Source organism: Oncorhynchus mykiss, chromosome 15 (genome assembly GCF_057628025.1).
Source record: "Oncorhynchus mykiss isolate SJ-2025 chromosome 15, ASM5762802v1, whole genome shotgun sequence".
NCBI classification, from domain to species: domain Eukaryota; kingdom Metazoa; phylum Chordata; class Actinopteri; order Salmoniformes; family Salmonidae; genus Oncorhynchus; species Oncorhynchus mykiss.
The window spans coordinates 66,178,547-66,200,783 of NC_143036.1; the positions used below are offsets into that span (position 1 = coordinate 66,178,547).

General features: G+C 41.0%; 2 protein-coding genes across 2 annotated transcripts in view; one reads left to right on the top strand and one right to left on the bottom strand.

The window, feature by feature from the left end:
* The window catches only part of depdc4 (DEP domain containing 4), a 55,054-nt gene that overhangs the window by 8,722 nt on the left and 24,095 nt on the right, over positions 1–22,237 (top strand). The gene's annotated exons all lie outside the window — the stretch shown is intronic.
* On the bottom strand, positions 5,420–20,655 carry LOC110490571 (4-galactosyl-N-acetylglucosaminide 3-alpha-L-fucosyltransferase 9). The gene is made up of 2 exons (XM_021564001.3): positions 20,303–20,655; positions 5,420–8,399 (listed from the first exon to the last, which is right to left on the bottom strand). Exon 2 carries the CDS (start codon positions 8,388–8,390, stop codon positions 7,242–7,244), a length of 1,149 nt encoding a protein of 382 aa, XP_021419676.2. The 5' UTR covers positions 8,391–8,399; positions 20,303–20,655; the 3' UTR covers positions 5,420–7,241.

The window sequence follows — 22,237 nt, forward strand, 5'->3', positions numbered from 1 at the left end:
TGTGCAAATTTTGCCTTTATTTTTAAATTCTTCAAGTTCTGTCAAATTGGTTGTTGATCATTGCTAGACAACCATATCCAGGGCTTGCCATAGATGTTCAAGTAGATTTAAGTCAAACCTTGAACATTCACTGTCTTGGTAAGCAACTCCAATGGATATAGATTTGGCCTTGTGTTTTAAGTCGGTGATTCCCGACCCTGGTCCTCCAGTACCCCCAACAGTACACATTTTTATAGTAACCCTGGACAAACACACCTGATTCAACTAATCATCAACCCCCAATGAGTTGAATGAGGTGTGTTTGTCCAGGGCTCCAAAGAAAATGTGTACTGCTGGGGGTACTGGAGTACCAGGGTTGGGAAACACCTGCTGGTTCTACATTTCTTGAATGGGGCATGCTTATTTAAGATGGTGAGGAAGGCATTTAAAAAAAATAACCAGGCATCCTCTACAGACGGGATGAGGTCAATATCCTTCCAGAATACCCCGGCCAGGACGATTATAAAGGCCTGCTCGCTGAAGTGTTTCAGGGAGCTTTTGATAGTGATGAGTGGAGGTTGTTTGACCGCTGAGCCATTACGGATGTGATCGCTGAGATCTTGGTTGAAAACAGCAAAGGTGTATTTAGAGGGCAAGTTGGTTAGGATGATATCTATGAGGGTGCCTGTGTTTACGGCTTTGGGGTGGTACATGGTAGGTTCATTGATAATCTGTGTGAGTTTGAGGGCATCAAGTTTAGATTGTAGGATGGCTGGGGTGTTAAGCATGTTCCAGTTTAGGTCGCCTAGCAGCACGAGCTCTGAAGATAGATGGTGGGAAATCAGTTCACATATGGTGTCCAGAGCACAGCTGGGAGAAGAGGGTGGTCTTTTGCAGGCGGCAACGGTGAGACTTGTTTTTACAGAGATGGATTTTTAAAAGTAGAAGATCAAATTGTTTGGGTACAGACCTGGATAGTAGGACCGAACTCTGCAGGCTTTCTCTGCAGTAGATTGCAACACCGCCCCCTTTGGTCGTTCTATCTTGTCTGAAAATATTGTAGTTAGGGATGAAGATTTCTGAATTTCTGGTGGTCTTCCTAAGCCAGGATTCAGACACGGTTAGAACATCCGGGTTGGCAGAGTATGCTAAAGCAGTGAATAAAACAAACTTAGGGAGGAGGCTTCTAATGTCAACATGCATGAAACCAAGGCTTTTACGGTTACAGAAGTCAACAAATGAGAGACCCTTGGGAGTAGGAGTGGAGCTAGGCACTGCAAGACCTGGATTCACCCCTACATCACAAGCGGAGGAGTAGGATAAGGGTACGGCTAAAAGCTATGGGAATTGGTCGTCTAGAACGTCCGGAACAGAGAGTAAAAGGAGGTTTCTGGGGGTGACAAAATAGCTTCAAGGTATAATGTACAGACAAAGGTATGGTAGGATGTGAATAAATTGAAGGTTAACCTAGGAATTGAGTGATGATGAGAGAGAGATTGTCTCTAGAAACATCATTGAAACCAGGTGATGTCATCGCATGTGTGGGTGGTGGAACTGAAATGTTGAATAAGGTATAATGAGCAGGGTTAGAGGCTCTACAGTGAAATAAGCCAATAAACACTAACCAGAACAGCAATGGACAAGGCATATTGACATTAAGGAGAGGCATGCTTAGTTGAGTGATCATAAGGGTCCAGTGAGTTGTGAGGTTGGTTGGGGTCACGGCGATTCAGACAGCTAGCCGGGCCATAGGTAGCAAGCTTGCATAGGATGGAGGTCTGTTTTTAGTCACCTCGTGCGTTTCCGTTGGTAGATTAGTGTGATTCCGTGTGGTAGAGAGGATCAATCCAATTGGCAAAATAGATATAGTTATAGTGACCCAAGAAAAATTGTCTGATAGATCTATTCAGATAGCAGCCGATAAGACAGCTAATGATGAGCGGGCCGCAGATGGGCGTTCAGGTAACGTCGCGATGGATGGGCCAGTTGGATAACTCCCTCGGGCAGATAACGTCGGTAGTCCAGTCCTGAAGGCCCGGTGGGGCTCCGCATTGGCAGTAAAACGGGTCCGGATAGGTGATTGTAGCCCAGGAGTGGCTGATTAAACTCTTCAGCTGGCTAGCTCCGGAATAATTGATGTTTGCTCCGGGAACGACGTAAGCCAATAGTTACACGGATAGCAGCTAGCTAGCTGCGAGGTCCAGGTGTAAATGTCCAGAGCTTGCGGTTGAAATCCTGGGATATGGAGAGAAAAATAGGTCCGGTATGTTCTGGTCTGAGTCGCGTTGTACAAAATTGGAGATAGATTTTTGAGCTAAAGGATAGCTGATGACCACAAACCGTGGTTAGCTGAATACTAACGTTAGCCAATAAACTGGCTAGCTTCTGGCTAGCTTCTATTGTGGATTTCAGATTTGAGGTAAATAATATATTTTTTTAAATTGGTGAGGCGGGTTGTAGGAGAGTGTTTTGAAGTTGAGTTTTTGGAAAATAAAATATATAAAAGATATGTGAAGAAAGGTGTAAATATATATATCGGGACAACCCTATTGTCAACCCTATTGAATACACAGTGGGATATTGTTTATGTTGCACTTCCCAAGGCTTCCACTATATGCCAACCGTCTTTAGAAACTTGTTTGAGGATACTACTATGAAGTGGGAGAGAATGAGAGCTGTTTGACTAAGGGGTCTGCCAGCAGTCACGCGCTGGTCATGCGCATTTCACATGAGAGGTAGCTCACGCCCCTTTGCTTTTCTGAAGACAAAGAAATTCTCCAGTTGGAATATTATTGAAGTTTTATGTTAAAAACATCCTAAAGATTGATTCCGTACATCGTTTGACATGTTTCTACGGACAGTAACGGAACTTTTTGACATTTTATCTGCTCCTATTGAACGTGCTTTGTGACTTTGGATTTGTTTACCAAACGCACTAACAAAAGTAGCAATTTGGACATAAATGATGGACATTATCGAACAAATCAAACATTTAATGTGAAACTGGGATTCCTGGGAGTGCATTCTGATGAAGATCATCAAAGGTAAGTGAATATTTATGTTATTTCTGATTTCTGTTGACTCCAACATGGCGGATATATCTATTTGTTTTCTGAGCGCCGTTCTCAGATTATTGCATGGTTTGCTTTTTCCGTAAAGCTTTTTTGAAGTCTGACACAGCAGTTGCATTAAGGAGAAGTATATCTATATTTTCATGTCCAACACTTGTATTTTCATCAACATTTTATGAGTATTTCTGTGAACTGATGTGGCTCTCTGCAATATCACCGGATGTTTTTGGAATGAGTGAACAACGCGCCAATGTATACTGAGATTTCTTGATATAAATATGCACTTTATCGAAACAAAACATACATGTATTGTGTAACATTTAGTCCTATGAGTGTCATCTGATGAAGATCATCAAAGGTTATTGATTAATTTTATCTCTATTTGTGCTTTTTGTGACTCCTCTCTTTGGCTGGAAAAATGGCAGAATTTTTCTGTGACTTGGCGGTGACCTAACATAATCGTTTGTGGTGCTTTCGCTGTAAAGCCTATTTGAAATTGGACACTTTGGTGGGATTAACAACAATATTACCTTTAAAATGGTATAAAATACATGTATGTTTGAGGAATTTTAATTATGAGATTTCTGTTTGAATTTGGCGCTTTGCACTTTCACTGGCTGTTGTCATATCAATCCAGTTAACGGGATATCAGCCCTACGAAGTTAAGTCATAAGGCTTCCATCTGGCCACTCTACCATAATGGCCTGATTGGTGGAGTGCTGCAGAGATGGTTGTCCTTCTGGAAGGTTCTCCCATTTCCACAGAGGAACTATAGAGCTCTTTCAGAGTGACCATCAGGTTATTGGTCACCTCCCTGACCAAGGCCCTTCTCCCCCGATTGTTCAGTTTGGCCCGGCGGCCAGCTCCAGGAAAAGTCTTGGTGGTTCCAAACATTTTCAATTTAAGAATGATGATGGAGGCCACTGTGTTCTTGGGGACCTTCAATGCTGCAGAAATGTTTTGGCTCCCTTCCCCAGATCTGTGCCTCGACACAATCCTGTCTGGGAGCTCTACGGAGAATTCCTTCAACCTCATGGCTTGGTTTTTGCTCTGACATGCACTGTCAACTGTGGAACCTTATATATATAGAGGTGTACCTTTCCAAATCATGTCCAATCAATTGAATTTACCACTGGTGAACTCCAATGAAGTTGCGGTGTAATGTGTATGCTGGGAGTCGTGAAGCAACTACAGGGAGTGCAAATTTAATAATAAATAGAACATAACAAGAAACACGAATAGCGTACAGGCATGAAGCAGATTCAGTAACTCCCGAGGATAGAACCAAAGGGAGTGACCGATATAGGGGAGGTAATCAGGAAGGTGATGGAGTCCAGGTGCAGGTGCGTGTATCGATGGTGACAGGTGTGCCTAATTATGAGTAAACTGGAGTCAACGAGCGCCAGAGAAGAGGAGCAGGAGTAGACGTGACAGTACCCCATCCCTGGCGCACGGCCCCAGCCGCAGGACGCCGACCAGAGGGACGATCCCGAGGACCAATCTAAAAGCTCATGGGGGCGAGGCTCATAGCCAGATTTAGATATTCTTTAGCCTATAGCTGTGGTCTGACCGTGACAATGATCTACAGTGCATTCGGAAAGTATTCAGACCCCTTGACTTTTCCCAAATGTTTTATCGTTACCGCCTTATTCTAAATTTGATTAAATTGTTTGTTTACAAAAATATAAATGCAACATGTAAAGTGTTGGTCACATGTTTCATGAGCTGAAATAAAAGATCCCAAAAAGTTTGCTGATGTCAACGTTGTGAACAGAGTGTCCCATGGTGGCGGTGAGGTTATGTTGTGGGCAGGCATAAGCTACAGACAACAAACAGTTACATTTTATCAATGTCAATTTGAATGCACAGAGATACTGGGACGAGATCCTGAGGCCCATTGTCTTGCCATTCATCTGCCCCCATCAGCTCATGTTTGCAAGGATCTGCACACAATTCCTGGAAGCTGAAAATGTCTCAGTTCTACCATGGCTTACATACTCAGACATGTCACCCATTGAGCATGTTTGGGATGCTCTGGATCAACGTGTTCCAGTTCTCACCAATATCCAGCAACTTCGCGAAGCCATTGAAGGAGTGGGACAACATTCTACAGGCCACAATCAACAGCCTGGTCAACTCTATGCAAAGTAGATGTGTCGTGCTGCATGAAGCAAATGGTGGTCACACCAGATACTCAGTGGTTTTCTGATCCATGACCCTACTTCTTCTTTTTTTTACTGTATCTGTATTCCCTGTCATATGAAGTCCATAGATTAGGGCCTTTTTTTCAAATGAACTGATTTCCTAATATGCACTGTAACTCAGTAAAATGTACATGTTTTTACAAGTATTCTACAATACTCAATGCACATTCATTCCAGACCTTGGTTTTTAATAATCCGACAGTATTCAGTACATGACATATCTTTAAGGTCTTACAACTCTTTTCATTGTGTGGGAAATTCCTCACACCTGTACTTTCCCCCTCCCCCTTTCAAAGCATACTCAAAGGCACAGTAAGGACACAACTCATTTATCTTTCTGTCTGTGCAGTAAGGTTGTATGGTTTCCTTTGTTTTGTGCTGGTAGGTAAACAATGCAAAAACAAATATATGCAAAGGGTTTGCTCTGTTTGGGCCATTGTAGTTTTTCTGCGGGTCAAATCTCCGATATGGGCAGTGGAGTAAATGAGTGCATATTCTGAACTGATCAAGTAGGTGGACATGGTGTGGCTGCTGTGAGGTGGTCAACATTAATACAAATATCCACACATCTTTAACAATAATATTTAAAATTCATTGCATTCTCACATCAATTTCAAATCTCTAAAAGCAATAAAAAAAAAGATTCATGCACAGCATTTGTACATTACATGATCTTAATATGGGTAATATTTTACATTACATGATGTTAATGTGGGTAACATTTCACATCACATGTTGTTAATGTGGGTAACATTTTACATTACATGATGTTAATGTGGGTAACATTTCACATCACTTGTTGTTAATGTGGGTAACATTTTACATTACATGATGTTACTGTGGGTAACATTTCACATCACATGTTGTTAATGTGGGTAACATTTTACATTACATTATGTTAATGTGGGTAACATTTGACATTATTAGGTAACAAGTAATTTTACACGTTCCCCCCTCTTTTCTCTGTTGTGTATTGTATGGTTTGTGTGCACCCCAGAAAGAGTGGCTGTTGCATGTGCAACAGCTACTAGGGCTCCTAATATTCTAAAGGGTTGTTTTGTTTCAAGAAAGAGTGTCTTGTCCATCCCTTCAATATTTTAAGTAGAAATTGTGCACCAGTATTGGATTTTAAAACCCTGTTATATTAAATGAGGTGCCCTTTAATATAGACCACATGGAGAATTCAATAACAGTTTTTTTTATACGAATAAAGACTTCAAGTGCTAAAATGTAGCATTTTGACATGTCCCTCCATGCACTCTCTCATTTTGACATGTCCCTCCATGCACTCTCTCATTTTCACATGTCCCTCCATGCACTCTCTCATTTTTACATGTCCCTCCATGCACTCTCATTTTGACATGTCCCTCCATGCACTCTCTCATTTTGACATGTCCCTCCATGCACTCTCTCATTTTGACATGTCCCTCCATGCACTCTCTCATTTTGACATGTCCCTCCATGCACTCTCTCATTTTGACATGTCCCTCCATGCACTCTCTCATTTTGACATGTCCCTCCATGCACTCTCTGATTTCTAGGAAGATTTGAACCCGCTTAACCCCAACATTTCTCCAAGTTTTCCCCATCATTTTAAAGCCTTAGTTATTTTGTTGCGTTGAATATGAAGAGTTACATTTGTGATTAGTGATCCATTTATCCCTCATTTTAAGCTCTACCTTGTTACGTGAACTGAACTTTGGTTTTAATATGGGGAAAAACTATTCCGGATTAAATATTTTTCTTAAAAGAATCTTTGAACATTTAATAGTCGAATCATAGTGTAAAAGCAGGTGAACTGGTTCTACTCTTCTTGGAAATGTTCTAGTGTTTTGTGGTGAAGAAAAAAAACCTGCTCAGTTTTTTACCGTTACACTTCTCAAAAGGTACCAAATTGGTGGAACGACCCTAAACTATTCCACACCTGGTTGTCCAGCATACAATACTCTTCACACAGCCACATTGTTGACCACTACAAATGGGTCACTTAGCCCCAAAACCATTTATTTAGATGATGAAAAGTTTTGTATCCTTTATTTCTTTGAATGTAATCACATGAGCGACAGGCGTGCTCAAGTCCAAACCACCATTGTTGAACTTTAAAGTTATTTCGCCAAGTGAAGTACCTCATGTATTCTTCATTTTTCTGGTCGAGAAAGAGGAGCTTCTTTGCCAGCTCCTCTGTAGAGGAGAAGTCATCCACATGGATGAAAGAGTCCCTTGGGATAAATTGCTCGTAGTTGTCCCTGGATGGACCTAGAACAATGGGCACTGCTCCCAACTTCATAGCGTTGAACAGCTTCTCTGTAGCATAGTCTTTGTAGAGGGAGTTTTCAAATGCCAGGTAGAATTTACAGCTGGACAGCGTCTTTGAGTAGTCTTGGTTTTCAAGGTATCTACTAAAATGTCTCCCATAGGCCTCTACTTTGACATGCCTACTGAGCTCGTTGAACACCTGTACCCTCTTGTAGTTTGGGTTCCAGTTGCTCACTACCCAGCAGACTAATTTGTCCTTCTTGGGCAGCTCAAAGATTTTATCCTCACTGGTTACCTCAACAAGCGACCCATAAGGAACCTTGATATCAGAATCCAGTCGATAACTGGCAGTCAAATTGAACAAGTGGTCAACACCAGGGATCCTGTTTGTGTTAGCCGGTGATTCTGCATTCCACCACACCCATTTCTGGAACCATGGACGTTGCTCTTGGGGCATGTTCTTCAGGTCTCCATGGATGTCTCTATGGTGGAATATGACACCGTGCGCCTTGCTGTAAAGGTTTTTATCCACTGTTAGGTGACAGCCTTTGATGTTAAAGTAGACACAAGAGTCTATGTCAAAGGCCTGACCAAATGGCCACATCCAGATCAAAATGATAGTGTCTGTGTCTCCGTCATCATCGGCCTGAATGGCTGTCTGTGCATGGTGTGTTTTTTGCCCTGTGTGGTTCCCTGCCATACTTACTTGAGGGCAAGGAGAACAACCAGCCTTCCCCTCGTGGGATGCCTGGTCAGTAGGGCATGAAAGGAACTTGATCTGGGGTTTGTAGTAAATTAAGAATATTCCCACGAAGCCCGCCATAAAAAAACAGCCAATCAGAACAGGCCGTAGAACCCCCTTGGAAGCCGGAGTGGACATACCTTGACCCTTTGAAAGAGAAAAGAGACCAATCAAAACCACTCTAGAATATCAACAACAACTAGAAAAGTATTTATGGACGTGAAATACTCTATAATAATGGCAGTGACTGGTTATAGCTGAAAAAGTAGTTAGATAGAAAAATGTATTGAATGTATTATATAGAATTTATATTAGAATCTTAATGTGACAAAAATCATTTGTTATAAGCAGTTTTAAGAGGACGTCATTCCCCCCCCACCCCCCGCCCCTCAATCACTGCAGGTCATTCCCTTTCAGTCTAAACTGTCACGCCTGCCCCCGCTCCCCCTCTCTGACGCTCAAGGGCGCCAGGCAGCCCATCATTACGCAAACCTGTTACGCGCATCAGCGCTTCATGGGACTCACCTGGACTCTATTACCTTATTGATTGCCTCCCCTATATCTGTCACTTCCCCAGTTTCTTCCCTGTGTCTGCATTGCTGTTTTGTTCCTTGTCCAGACGCTGTTCTTGGGCTTTTTTCTTGTCCGTTTATCCATTAAATCTTCACTCCCTGTACTTGCTTCTCGTCGCCCAACGTCTGTCCTCACACTAAACTATGTATATCAAAACTAATTTCCCACATTTAAAAATAGAGTTAGCCTAAAGACAAGATTCAATTGACAATAGTCTGATGGTTGAGAATATTATCAATTGTTAAATTGTATATGAATAATCTAATGAACATCTGCAGCTTGGAATTGACACAGAGGCAGGTAAACGGTGTGCCAAAAAAGTTACTTTTTAAAATTCTCCTACAAATCACAAGCAGGTAAGATGTTTTGATGTCTATATTGTGTCAGAAAGAGCAGATTATGCAGTTCCAAATCACTTATCCTTGCCATACAACTCTTAAAATGACCCCTTGAGCTACCATATATTTGAAGATATAACTTTTTGGCACAATTAATGGGAAAGTGGGATACCTAGAACGGAATGACTCAACCGAAATGTGTTCTGCATTTAACCCAACAACTCTGAATTACAGTGATCCCATCCATGCCTCCTCCACGTGAACTCAACACTCAAAGAACAGTAATATATCTAAATGGAAAATATGCCATTCTGTTCTTTTGAAATGCTTTCCCTTAAATTCATGATGCTCCTTAAGACCTGTCTTTAACAAATTAATTATCTTTGACAGTGTTTATTTTAACACTTGAATTGTGTTCTTTTTTTCATCTGCACGTATGGCCTGCAGTTACATAAACAAATGCAAACGCTATTGTGTCCTTTCATGTACATTTTCTTGAATATTCTAATGTTACCTAAGACCTTCATAAACACAATTAAATGATAGGATATATTAAATGTGTTCTTTAGACTGTTTTAATGTTGACTTTCAAAGGATGGCCGAAGGGGGTCAAAGGAGGTCAGGCTTTTCTAGTGTTAAGCGCTAGAGCTGGTAACATTAATTAATTTCAGCAAGCACATTAACTATCTTCTATGACAATACACCAGGGAACAAAGAATGTAAAATGCATCACTAGTGAAACTGAGGCTAACACAAGGTGTCATTCAGTGCTGTTGATAAATTCAGCATTCATGAGGACCGTGATCTTTTTTTTTATCAATCTACACGCAATATACCATAATGACAAAGCAAAAACAGCTTTTTATAAATTGTTGATAATTTGTAAAAAAAAACTACTGAAATTGTTGATAATTTATTTAAAAAACAACTGAAATATCACATTTACATAAGTACCCTTTAATCAGTACTTTTTTGAAGCACCTTTGGCAGCGATTACAGCATTGAGTCTTGGGTATGACGCTACAAGCTTGGCACACCTGTATTTGGGGAGTTTCTCCCGTTCTTCTCTGCAGATCCTTTCAAGCTCTGTCAGGTTGGATGGGGAACATATTTTCAGGTCTCTCCAGAGATGTTCGATCGGGTTCAAGTCCGGGCTCTGGCTGGGCCACTCAAGGACATTCAGAGACTTGTCCCGAAGCCTCTCCTGCATCGTCTTGGCTGTGTGCTTTGGTTCGTTGTCCTCCTGAACGCTCTGAAGCAGGTTTTCATCCAGGATCTCTCTGTATTTTGCTCTGTTCATCTTTCCCTTGATCCTGACTAGTCTCCCAGTCCCTGCTGCTGAAAAAACATCTCCACAGCATGATGCTGCCACCATGCTTCACTGTAGAGATGGTGCCAGGTTTCCTCCAGATGTGACACTTGGCATTCAGGCCAAATAGTTCAATCTTGTTTTCATCAGACCATAGAATCGTGTTTCTCATGGTCGAGAGACTTTCCAAGCGGACGGTCATATGCATTTTACTGAGGAGTGGCTTCCATCTGGCCACTCAACCAAAAAGGCTTGATTGGTGGAGTGCTGCAGAGATGGTTGTCCTTCTGGAAGGTTCTCCCATCTCCACAGAAGAACTCTAAAGCTCTGTCAGAGTGACAATCAGGTTCATGGTCACCTCCCTGGAAAAGGCCCTTCTCCCCCGATTGTTCAGTTTGGCCGGGTGACCAGCTCCAGGAAAAGTCTTGGTGATTCCAAACATTTTCAATTTAAGAATGATGGAGGCCACTGTGTTTTTGGGGACCTTCAATGCTGCAGAAATGTTTTGGTTCCCTTCCCCAGATCTGTGCCTCGACACAATCCTGTCTCGGAGCTCAACGGACAATTGCTTCAACCTCATGGCTTGGTTTTTGCTCTGACATGCACTGTCAACTGTGGGACCTTTATATAGACAGATGTGTACCTTTCCAAATCATGTCCAATCAATTGAATTTACCACAGGCAAGCTCCAATGAAGTTGTGGTGTCGAGAGCCAAGTACAGGGAGTGCAAAGGTAATAATAAATAGACCATAGTACAAAACAAGAAACCTGAAAAGCGTACAAACATGAAACAGATTCAATAACTCCTGAGGAAAGCACCAAAAGGAGTGACCGATATAGGGGAGGTAATCAGGAAGGTGATGGAGTCCAGGCGAGTCTCATGCCTTATGATTCATGATATGTGGTGTGATCATAACAACATACAGGAACTCAAGTCCTTTTGTTCACCTGACCTAGAATTCCTTACAATCAAATGCCGACCGCATTATCTACCAAGAGAAATCTCTTCGATTATAATCACAGTTGTGTATATCCCCCCCAAGCAGACACATCGACGGCCCTGAAAGAACTTCATTGGACTCTATGTAAACTGGAAACCACATATCCTGAGGCTGCATTTATTGTAGCTGGGTATTTTAACAAGGCTAATCTAGAAACAAGGCTCCTTAAATTTTATCAGCATATCGAATGCGCGACCTGGGCTGTCAAAAGCCTGGATCATTGTTGTTCTAACTTCTGCGACGCATACAAAGCCCTCCCCCGCCCTCCTTTTGGGAAATCTGATCACTAGTCCATTTTGTTGCTCCCAACCTATAGACAGAAACTAAAACAGGAAACGCCCGTGCTCAGGTCTGTTCAATGCTGGTTCGACCAATCGGATTCCACGCTTCAAAATTGCGTCGATCACGTGGACTGGGATATGTTCCGCATAGCGTCGCACAATAACATTGATGAATACGCTCATTCGGTGAGTGAGTATATTAGCAAGTGCATCGGTGATCTGTACCCACAGAAACTAATTAAACCTTCCCCAACCAGAAACCGTGGCTTGATGGCAGCATTTGTGCAAAACTGAAAGCGCGAACCACTGCTTTCAATCAGGGCAAGGCGACTGGAAACATGACCGAATACAAACAGTGTAGTTATTCCCTCCCCAAGGCAATCAAACAAGCTAAGCGTCAGTATAGAGACAAAGTAGAGTTGCAATTCAACGGCTCAGACACGAGAGGTATGTGGCAGGGTCTACAGTCAATCACGGACTTCAAAAAGAAAACCAGCCCCCTCGCGGACCACGATGTCTTGCTCACCGACAAACTAAACAACGTCTTTGCTCGCTTTGAGGACAATACAGTGCCACCGCCCGCTACCAAACATGGCCCGCTACCAAAACCTGCAGGCTTCTCCTTCACTGCAGCCAACGTGAGTAAAACATTTAAACGTGTTAACCCTTGCAAGGCTGCCGGCCCAGACGGCATCCCTAGCCGCATCCTCAGAGCATGTGTTTACGGACATATTAAATCAATCCCCACCCCAGTCTGCTGTTCCCACATGCTTCAAGAAGGCCACCATTGTTCCTGTTCCCAAGAAAGCTAAGGTAACTGAGCTAAATGACTATCAACACTTACTTAGTAGCACTTACTTCCACCATCATTAAGTGCTTTTTTTATTTTTAAACTTTGTTTTTATTGTAGGAACACGAACGCACAAATAAAGTAAACTAAAAGAACAACAAAAAAAGATCTGTCAGTTACAGTGCACGTCATACCTTTATCATCATATTAGTTACATTGACATCTTTGAATTAGACCAAGTACGAAACCCATTTTTCCCAGTATTCTTGACCTCTCTCCTGTTGAGTTCTTAAAGCAAAGGTCTTAGGCTCCATGTGGGGTATTTCTTTTACAACGTCTATCCATTGTGTCACTGTGGGAGGTTCTTTTTGTAGCCATTTCCTAGTGATAGCCTTTTTACTGGCTGCCAGTAGGACCTTCAAGAGGTACTTTTCTCTATTATGTAAGTTATCAGGTATTTCACCCATGTACAAAGAAATGAATGTTTGTTCTATGTCAAATCCTATTATTTTTCCAATGTTAGATCTTATTTCTCGCCAGTAAGTTTCGATTGTGGGGGAAGTCCAAAAGATATGAGAGTGGTCCACCACCCACCATTCTCTCCATGACGTGAGTTGGTGGAGCTTTGTTGAGTCTCTAATATGTTCAACCATGTTTCATCAGTTATTTCAATGTTAAGTTCCTCCTCCCATTTCTTTTTAATATAGTTTGTAGAATGTTTCTTTGAGGATTGAATACCCAAGAAGAGATTTGAAATCGTTTTTTGTAACTCACCAAGTTGTATGCGTTAGTGAATACTTGGATTCATTTTGGAGGTGCTTGAGGGTCAGTCACCTTTATCTCCCTTAAGAAATAGTGTCGAACTTGTAGGTATCTATACAAATCTTGTTTATCCAAGCCATGTTTTTGACTTAGGTCCTGGAAATTATCTAGGTCCCCATCCCTTATAATTGTACTGAATGATGTGATGCCTTTCTGCGTCCACTGTGTAAATCTGCTGTCCTGAGTTGCAGGGATGAAGCTGGGGTCTAAACCATGTCTTCAGAGAGAAATTAATCCACTGATTTTTGTCTATTGTGTATTTCTTTTACCATGTCTTTATTTCCCAAAACTGTCTGTATGGGTATCTCTGTCAAAGTAGTCTCGATGTCTTTCCATTTGGATTCGTATTCTGAATTGCACCAACACAGCAGAGGTCTCAATTGGGCTGACACATAATAATATTTTAGGTTTGGTAAGGCCATACCCCCACAGTTTTTTGGTAATTGTAATGTTGTATATCTAATTCTTGGTCTCTTACTGTTCCAGATAAACCTTGATATCCATTTATCCCATTCCCTAAACTGTTTAGGTGGGATTTCTATGGGCAGTGATTGGAACAAATTCAGCAACCTTGGCAGGATGTTCATTTTGATTGTATCAATTCTACTACGAAGATCTAAGGGAAGTGAATTCCACCTGTCTAGGTCATTATATATTTTCTTGTTGATGTGATCGTAATTCATGCAATAAAGTTTGGGTGTATCTTTTGGTAGATATACTCCAAGATATTTAATAGCTGAAGAGGTCCAGTGGAAGTTATACCCACTCTTCAGCTCTTCCTGTGGGGTATAATTATATAGTAGGTCTTGTGTATGTTAAGCACACAGCCTGAATATGTTCCAAATGTTTGTAAAACATCCAATCAGTCTAGGTCCACTTGAGCCTGGGTCTTTAAGGAATAACAGAACGTCATCAGCATACATGCATATCTTATGTTCACTGCCTCTTATTGTTATTCCCTCTAAAGTTGGGTCCTGTCTTATTGCCTGTGCTAATGGTTCGAGGTACAAGGAGAAGAGCGTGGGTGAAAGATTACAGCCTTGTCTTGCCCCTCGCTCTAATTTTATCGTTTGTGTCAAATGTCCATTTATCTTTATTCTAGCGGTCGGACATGAATACAGTGTTTTGATGCACTTTATCACTTCTTTGTTGAAACCAAATATTTCCATAACTTTGAATAGGTAATCCCATCCCACTGAATCAAATGCTTTTTCTGCATCTGGACTGATTAATATTGCACTTGTCTTATTCTGAGTAATGTGGTCCATGACATGTAGTGTTCTCCTTATATTGTCTTGTGTCTGCCTATTTTGCATGAAACCAGTTTGATCTCCGTCAGTCAATTCTGGGATTATGTTCTCCATTCTTTTGGCTATTATTGATGCATATAGTTCTTAATCTGTGTTAAGAATTGCTATAGGTCTACATGAACTGCATTCTTTCTTATCTTTACCCTCTTTTGGGATTACTGATATGATGGCCTCTCTCCATGACGGTGGGAGACCCCCCTCCCTCAGAGTCCAGTTAAAACAGGCCTTAAGTAGAGGTGCTAATTGTTCTCTGAAGGTGTTGAACCATTCTGAAGGGAAGCTATCAGTGCCTGGTGACTTGTTGACTTTTTGTTGAGATATTGCTTTATTAATTTCTTCGGTGGATATTTCTAAAGTTAGTCTATCATTTTGCTCTGTCCCAATTGAGGGGAGATCAAGTGAGTTCAAAAAGTGCTCTATTGTCTGTGCATCTGCCTTCTCTGGTTGCTTGTACAGATTTGTGTAATATGATTCAAATGCATTCTGTATTTCATCTAACTTGCATGTGATCTTTTTTGTTTTGGGGTCTTTTATTTTGAAAATTGTATTCTGTGCTTGTTGTTTCCTGAGTGTCCATGCAGGTAATTTGGTTGCCTTTGAGCCTGCTTCATAATATCGTTGTTTCAGGAACCTAAGCTTTTTCTCTACTTGTTCTCTATAAATCTGGTCAATTTCCTGTTTTACCTTTTGAATCTCTCGTAATATAAGAGGGTCTTTGTATTGACTATGAGATCGTTCTAAGTTTCTTAGTGTTTCCTGTAATTTCAGCAGTTTCTGTGCTTTAATATTTTTCTTGAGAGCTGATGTGGCTATGATCTTTCCTCTAATAACCGCCTTAGCTGCATCCCACAATGTAGCAGGAGATACTTCCCCGTTATCATTATTCTCCAGATAGATGTTCAATTCAGTCTTTATTGATTCCTTGAATGCTGGATCATTCAGCATGCTTGTATTACATCTCCATATAGTATTTATTGGTTTGCTATCAAGGTGTAGAGTAAGGTAAACTCAATTATGATCTGATAAGTCGCTCTGCCCAGTCCTACAATCCTTAAGCCTGTGTCTATCTGCACTGTACATGAAAAAGTAGTCTAACCTGGAGTATTCAGTGTGGCGGGCTGAGTAAAAAGTATATTCCTTATCGGTCTTGTGGGTGTCACGCCATACATCGAGCAGTCCTAGATCCTGCAGTATCCTATTGATCTTTTTAGCAACTAGACTCATTTTCCTATTTTGATTTGTGCGGTCCAATTTTGAGTTTAGAATTGTGTTGAAGTCCCCTCCACAGATAAGAGTGCCAGAGGTTTCTGTGGCAACTAAATCAAACACCTTCCCGTAGAAGACCATGTTACTCCCTGGGGGTGCGTATACATTACATAATTTAACTTCCTTGTTATCCTTTTTACATTTAACAAGTATAAATCTACCCTCCTTGTCTTTTATTTCTGACATAAACTCAAAATTAACTGAATTTGGGAGCAAGATTGAAACTCCCCTTCTAACCATTTTGTAAGAAGAAACAAAAGTGTTCCTAAATCCCATTTTCTTGAGTTTCTCGTGTTCAGGTGTAGATAAGTGAGTTTCCTGCCAGAATAGTATGTCACCTCTCTCCTGTTTCATCTTTGCTATTACCTTACTTCTCTTGATGTCACTCCCCAGTCCGTTACATTGAGACTTATGACCTTAAATTCCCGATGATGCATCGATATAAATAAAAAACCCTGGGCACCATATCTGCCTGCTTATCTTGAGCCTAAAAATGAACGACAAATCAAGAACGATAATAAAGTAAACCAAAGTAGGAAAATACTTTGGTATTAGGCCTCCCATGTCAGAGGACTGTCTCTTGCCTCTGGAGTTTGAGGAGATGAACCTGTCCGCAGGATGGGCCCCTCGCTCAGATATGAAAATGTGTGACGTAGTCACAGACAAGACCTGGTGGAACCGAAAATAATAAGGGCACCTATTTCGTCGATTATACACATTGGTTAATTACAAGTGAAAACTAAATCGGTCATGCGTGCATATCATGAATCCTCCCCTTGATATGCCCTTCTGTCGCCCCGTTGTCAATGTCATTAATCCTTAGCTAATATATATGTTATTAACGTGACGCTACTTAGTGTGTTCATAAAGAACACATGCTTTTAGCTACTCACCCTTGTTCAGCATTGGGGGAAAATAGGGGAGATATTTTACCTATTGTAATGTCAACTGTAACAACAGCTCGCGGTAACTATTAATTCTATTAAATCTGATTCAGTGTCTTCCATCTTCCCGTCGACAATGATCCATGGGAGAGCCTGCTCGAGTCGATTCCCAGGTCACTGTCGTCTTCAAGTATGTCCTTGAATAGACCCTCCACGAAGTTGGGCATAGAGTTTTTTTCTGCGCCCTCTACTACGTTTATAAAGTCTAATGTTGTTTCGACGTGAGAAACCTTCGACTTCTGTCACGTTTGCCTGTAGTGCGTGTTGGCTTTTCAGTGACTGTTCAAGTATTTCCTTGACTGTGAAGTTCCATGTGTCCATTTCCCCAATGCGCTGTTCTGTGTCCCCCATTCTTGTAGATATGCTGTGAAGTTCTAATTTGTTTTCTTCCAGTTTCTGGTTAATGTCCTTCTTGAACTCATTTAGTTATTTTCTTACATCTTCTCGAAGTTCCTCTCGTAAGCCTGTGGGCGCCTCGCGCAATTCCTCCTTCATCACCTCACGAAATGAGGGTTATTTTGCTGCTGCTATCTTATTTGCGCTAGCATTAGTCATTTCGGGTTCATTGACGATTATATCTTGTGCTGTCTTGTTATGGGCTGTTGTTGTAGCTCCGCGACCTTTTCCTATTTTCTCCTTTTCCATTTTGCATAAGTTATTATAATGCTCAGAGTAAATACTTGAATTTAGGGGGGGAATTCCCCACCTGATGTGCAGTATGAAAAACTAGGCAGCCATTTCCTAAGTTGTCACCGGAAGCCCCCATCATGCTTTGAAAGTCTAATCAAGGACCATATCACCTCCACCCTACCTGACACCCAAGACCCACTCCAATTTGCTTACCACAATAGGTCCACAGACGACGCAATCACACTGCACACTGCCCTAACCCATCTGGACAAGAGGAATACCTATTTAAGAAAGCTGTTCATCGACAACAGCCTGGGTCTCGACCACGCCCTGTGCAACTGGGTCCTGGACTTCCAGAAGCGCCTCTTCAACCTCAGGAGGATGAAGAAATTTGTCTTGTCACCAAAAACACTAAAACTTTTTATAGATGCACAATCGAGCGCATTCTATCACCGCCTGGTACGGCAACTGCTCCGCCCACAACCGTAAGGCTCTCCAGAGGGTAGTGAGGTCTGCACAACGCATCACCGGGGGAAAACTACCCACCCTCCAGGACACCTACAGTACCCGATGTCACTGGAAGGCCAAAAAAATCATCAAGGACAACAACTACCCGAGCCACTGCCTGTTCACCCCGCTATCATCCAGAAGGCGAGGTCAGTACAGGTGCATCAAAGCGGGGACCAAGAGACTGAAAAACAGCTTCTACAGTGCCTTGCGAAAGTATTCGGCCCCCTTGAACTTTGCGACCTTTTGCCACATTTCAGGCTTCAAACATAAAGATATAAAACTGTATTTTTTTGTGAAGAATCAACAACAAGTGGGACACAATCATGAAGTGGAACGACATTTATTGGATATTTCAAACTTTTTTAACAAATCAAAAACTGAAAAATTGGGCGTGCAAAATTATTCAGCCCCCTTAAGTTAATACTTTGTAGCGCCACCTTTTGCTGCGATTACAGCTGTAAGTCGCTTGGGGTATGTTTCTATCAGTTTTGCACATCGAGAGACTGAATTTTTTTCCCATTCCTCCTTGCAAAACAGCTCGAGCTCAGTGAGGTTGGATGGATAGCATTTGTGAACAGCAGTTTTCAGTTCTTTCCACAGATTCTCGATTGGATTCAGGTCTGGACTTTGACTTGGCCATTCTAACACCTGGATATCTTTATTTTTGAACCATTCCATTGTAGATTTTGCTTTATGTTTTGGATCATTGTCTTGTTGGAAGACAAATCTCCGTCCCAGTCTCAGGTCTTTTGCAGACTCCATCAGGTTTTCTTCCAGAATGGTCCTGTATTTGGCTCCATCCATCTTCCCATCAATTTTAACCATCTTCCCTGTCCCTGCTGAAGAAAAGCAGGCCCAAACCATGATGCTGCCACCACCATGTTTGACAGTGGGGATGGTGTGTTCAGGGTGATGAGCTGTGTTGCTTTTACGCCAAACATAACGTTTTGCATTGTTGCCAAAAAGTTCAATTTTGGTTTCATCTGACCAGAGCACCTTCTTCCACATGTTTGGTGTGTCTCCCAGGTGGCTTGTGGCAAACATTAAACAACACTTTTTATGGATATCTTTAAGAAATGGCTTTCTTCTTGCCACTCTTCCATAAAGGCCAGATTTGTGCAATATACGACTGATTGTTGTCCTATGGACAGAGTCTCCCACCTCAGCTGTAGATCTCTGCAGTTCATCCAGAGTGATCATGGGCCTCTTGGCTGCATCTCTGATCAGTCTTCTCCTTGTATGAGCTGAAAGTTTAGAGGGACGGCCAGGTCTTGGTAGATTTGCAGTGGTCTGATACTCCTTCCATTTCAATATTATCGCTTGCACAGTGCTCCTTGGGATGTTTAAAGCTTGGGAAATCATTTTGTATCCAAATCCGGCTTTAAACTTTTTCACAACAGTATCTCGGACCTGCCTGGTGTGTTCCTTGTTCTTCATGATGCTCTCTGCGCTTTTAACGGACCTCTGAGACTATCACAGTGCAGGTGCATTTATACGGAGACTTGATTACACACAGGTGGATTGTATTTATCATCATTAGTCATTTAGGTCAACATTGGATCATTCAGAGATCCTCACTGAACTTCTGGAGAGAGTTTGCTGCACTGAAAGTAAAAGGGCTGAATAATTTTGCACGCCCAATTTTTCAGTTTTTGATTTGTTAAAAAAGTTTGAAATATCCAATAAATGTCGTTCCACTTCATGATTGTGTCCCACTTGTTGTTGATTCTTCACAAAAAAATACAGTTTTATATCTTTATGTTTGAAGCCTGAAATGTGGCAAAAGGTCGCAAAGTTCAAGGGGGCCGAATACTTTCGCAAGGCACTGTATCTCAAGGCCATCGGACTGTTAAACAGCAATCACTAACATTGAGTGACTGCTGCCAACATACTGACTCATCTCTAGCCACATTAATAATAAAAAATTGGATGTAATAAATGTATAGCTAGCCACTTTAAACAATGGCAAAAATTCTACCAATCATTAACTAGGACTCATGCCTATTCCTTAGCCTTATCACAAAAATATCTCTGGTCACTTATTAAACTATATCATAATATGGCAAAGTTGTCTTTAATCAACAATTACTCAAATAAAATAACAAATTAACATAAGAAATCGTTTATCAATGTGAAGTACAAGATTCGGTATGATTTTTATGATTACTCACAATGCTCTTATTTAGAGTAACATTTATACAAAACCAGTCAAAACATTGTCACTACTTTGATTATAATGAATAGTTCCTCCTCCGAGCCAAGTTCTCAAACTTACCTTGGTATCCACAATGCCAGGAGAAGATGAAGTATTGTATCACACTGTCTACGTATACCATCCAGGTGTAGAGATCAGTGAGTTGACTGAGTGACGCAGCAAAACGCCTTGTGCCGAGCTACTCTCGGAGACAGGCAGGTTAGGTAAAAAGGTGTGGCTGATATTTACGTTTCCTCTTCACCTGGTTGTCTGATGCAGGCAGGAAGTTTATCAAAGTATGAGTCTACTTTTATCATAGTTATTTAGACCTAACTCCACATTCAAAAGTGAACTTGGAGCATAGTCTATTCTCTCTAATGATTTCTAATCATTTTTTGTTATCGTTGAAAGCTGTCAGAGACTATGTATATAATACAAGAGGGAGCAGTTAAATGGTTGGTCCACACCCCCTCGACAATGAGTAGCCTACAGTACGTAGTGTTTGCATCAACACCATCAACAGGTGATTTTACCTGACAAATAGAGCCCTCAACAGTTTTGTGCCAGCATCATTACAACTTTAACTTCTTTGGTCCGGAACAGTATCTTTCATGTAGTGTGTCTTACTCTGCTGTTATTTGTTGTACTGTAAGTTATTACCCCTGTTGTATTCCAAGTTTATTATTTCGAGTTGTATATCATTTCTATGTATATCATTTCTATGCCAATTGTATGGACATATCGAAGTAACTTTCTAGTTCACTTTCCATTTGAAAAACAATCTATGCTAATTTTACATTGGATTGTGAACCTGCCTAAAGCTAGACACACCATCAACGCCATGGTCATAACCGTATGGTTAAAACTGGTTTGATGAGATCTTAACCTGATATAACAAGTTTTTTTTAAATGTTTATTTCTAAGTGACCTTACCTGTTTCAATTTGTCTGACTCATCCATGGTTATGCCCACTAAGAGAACCTGATTTTAGAAGATCAAAAATACAAAGCAATAAATGATAAGAATGAACTATTTTAAATAACTTTGGATTTAAAAAATATATAATTTGAGATTGTGTAACAAAAGAGCATTCCCACTGAGCACACTGGTTAAATCAACATTGTTTCCACGTCATTTCAATGAATAGATGTCAAATTGAAATATTTGCCCAGTTGGTTAGTCTTTTATTCTCTAAACTAGTTCCACCAAGTATGTTAAAAAAACAACACTGAAACTGAACATAACAACATCACCTATTCTGTAATTTACTATATTTGAAAACCAATATAGAATATAATTTGTCTATCACCATAATGAAATGAATAATTTTCTCTACCTTAAAAAAAGCTTGAGTTCTTCAAGTGACAATGACAATGAGTGAGTGTTGAGGGAGTGCATGTTGGACGGTTGTTTGATAAAGCAGTAGGTCACAAAATGTCTCTCCCACTTTTTGGTAAAATTCTGCTTCTGGTTTATTCTAGTAGGAACCACGTAAGTTTGTGGGCTAGACTAGTCTAGCAATGCTGCTACAGGAACTACGTAGATGTGGTCAAGTGAATCATGTCTCATCACTGAAAGCAAAATGACTTGTGGACCTGTATTCAATTGCATTTCAAATGAATAAACAGGTACACTTTACTTTTCAACTAAAGCTTTTCAAAATAAAAAATACAATATCAAAGAATAATTATTGAATCAATCTGCCAGCCTTTTATACAACACATGCCAAGCCTATAGGACGCCTGTTTTCATTGTATTGTGGTTGTAGCCCCGCTTCCTGTCAGAATGTATCTGTCTGCGTTCAGTATCTGTCTGTGGTCTGATGTGCTGCAATTTATTCTCACACAATCTAAAAGATCATGGGGGCGAGGCTCATAGCCAGATTGAGATTTTCTTTAGCCTATAGCTGTAGTCTGACGGAAAGTATTCAGACCCCTTGACCTTTTCCCCAAAATACTTTTTCTAAAATGCGTTTTTCTATCCTCATCAATCTACACACACTACCCCATAATGATA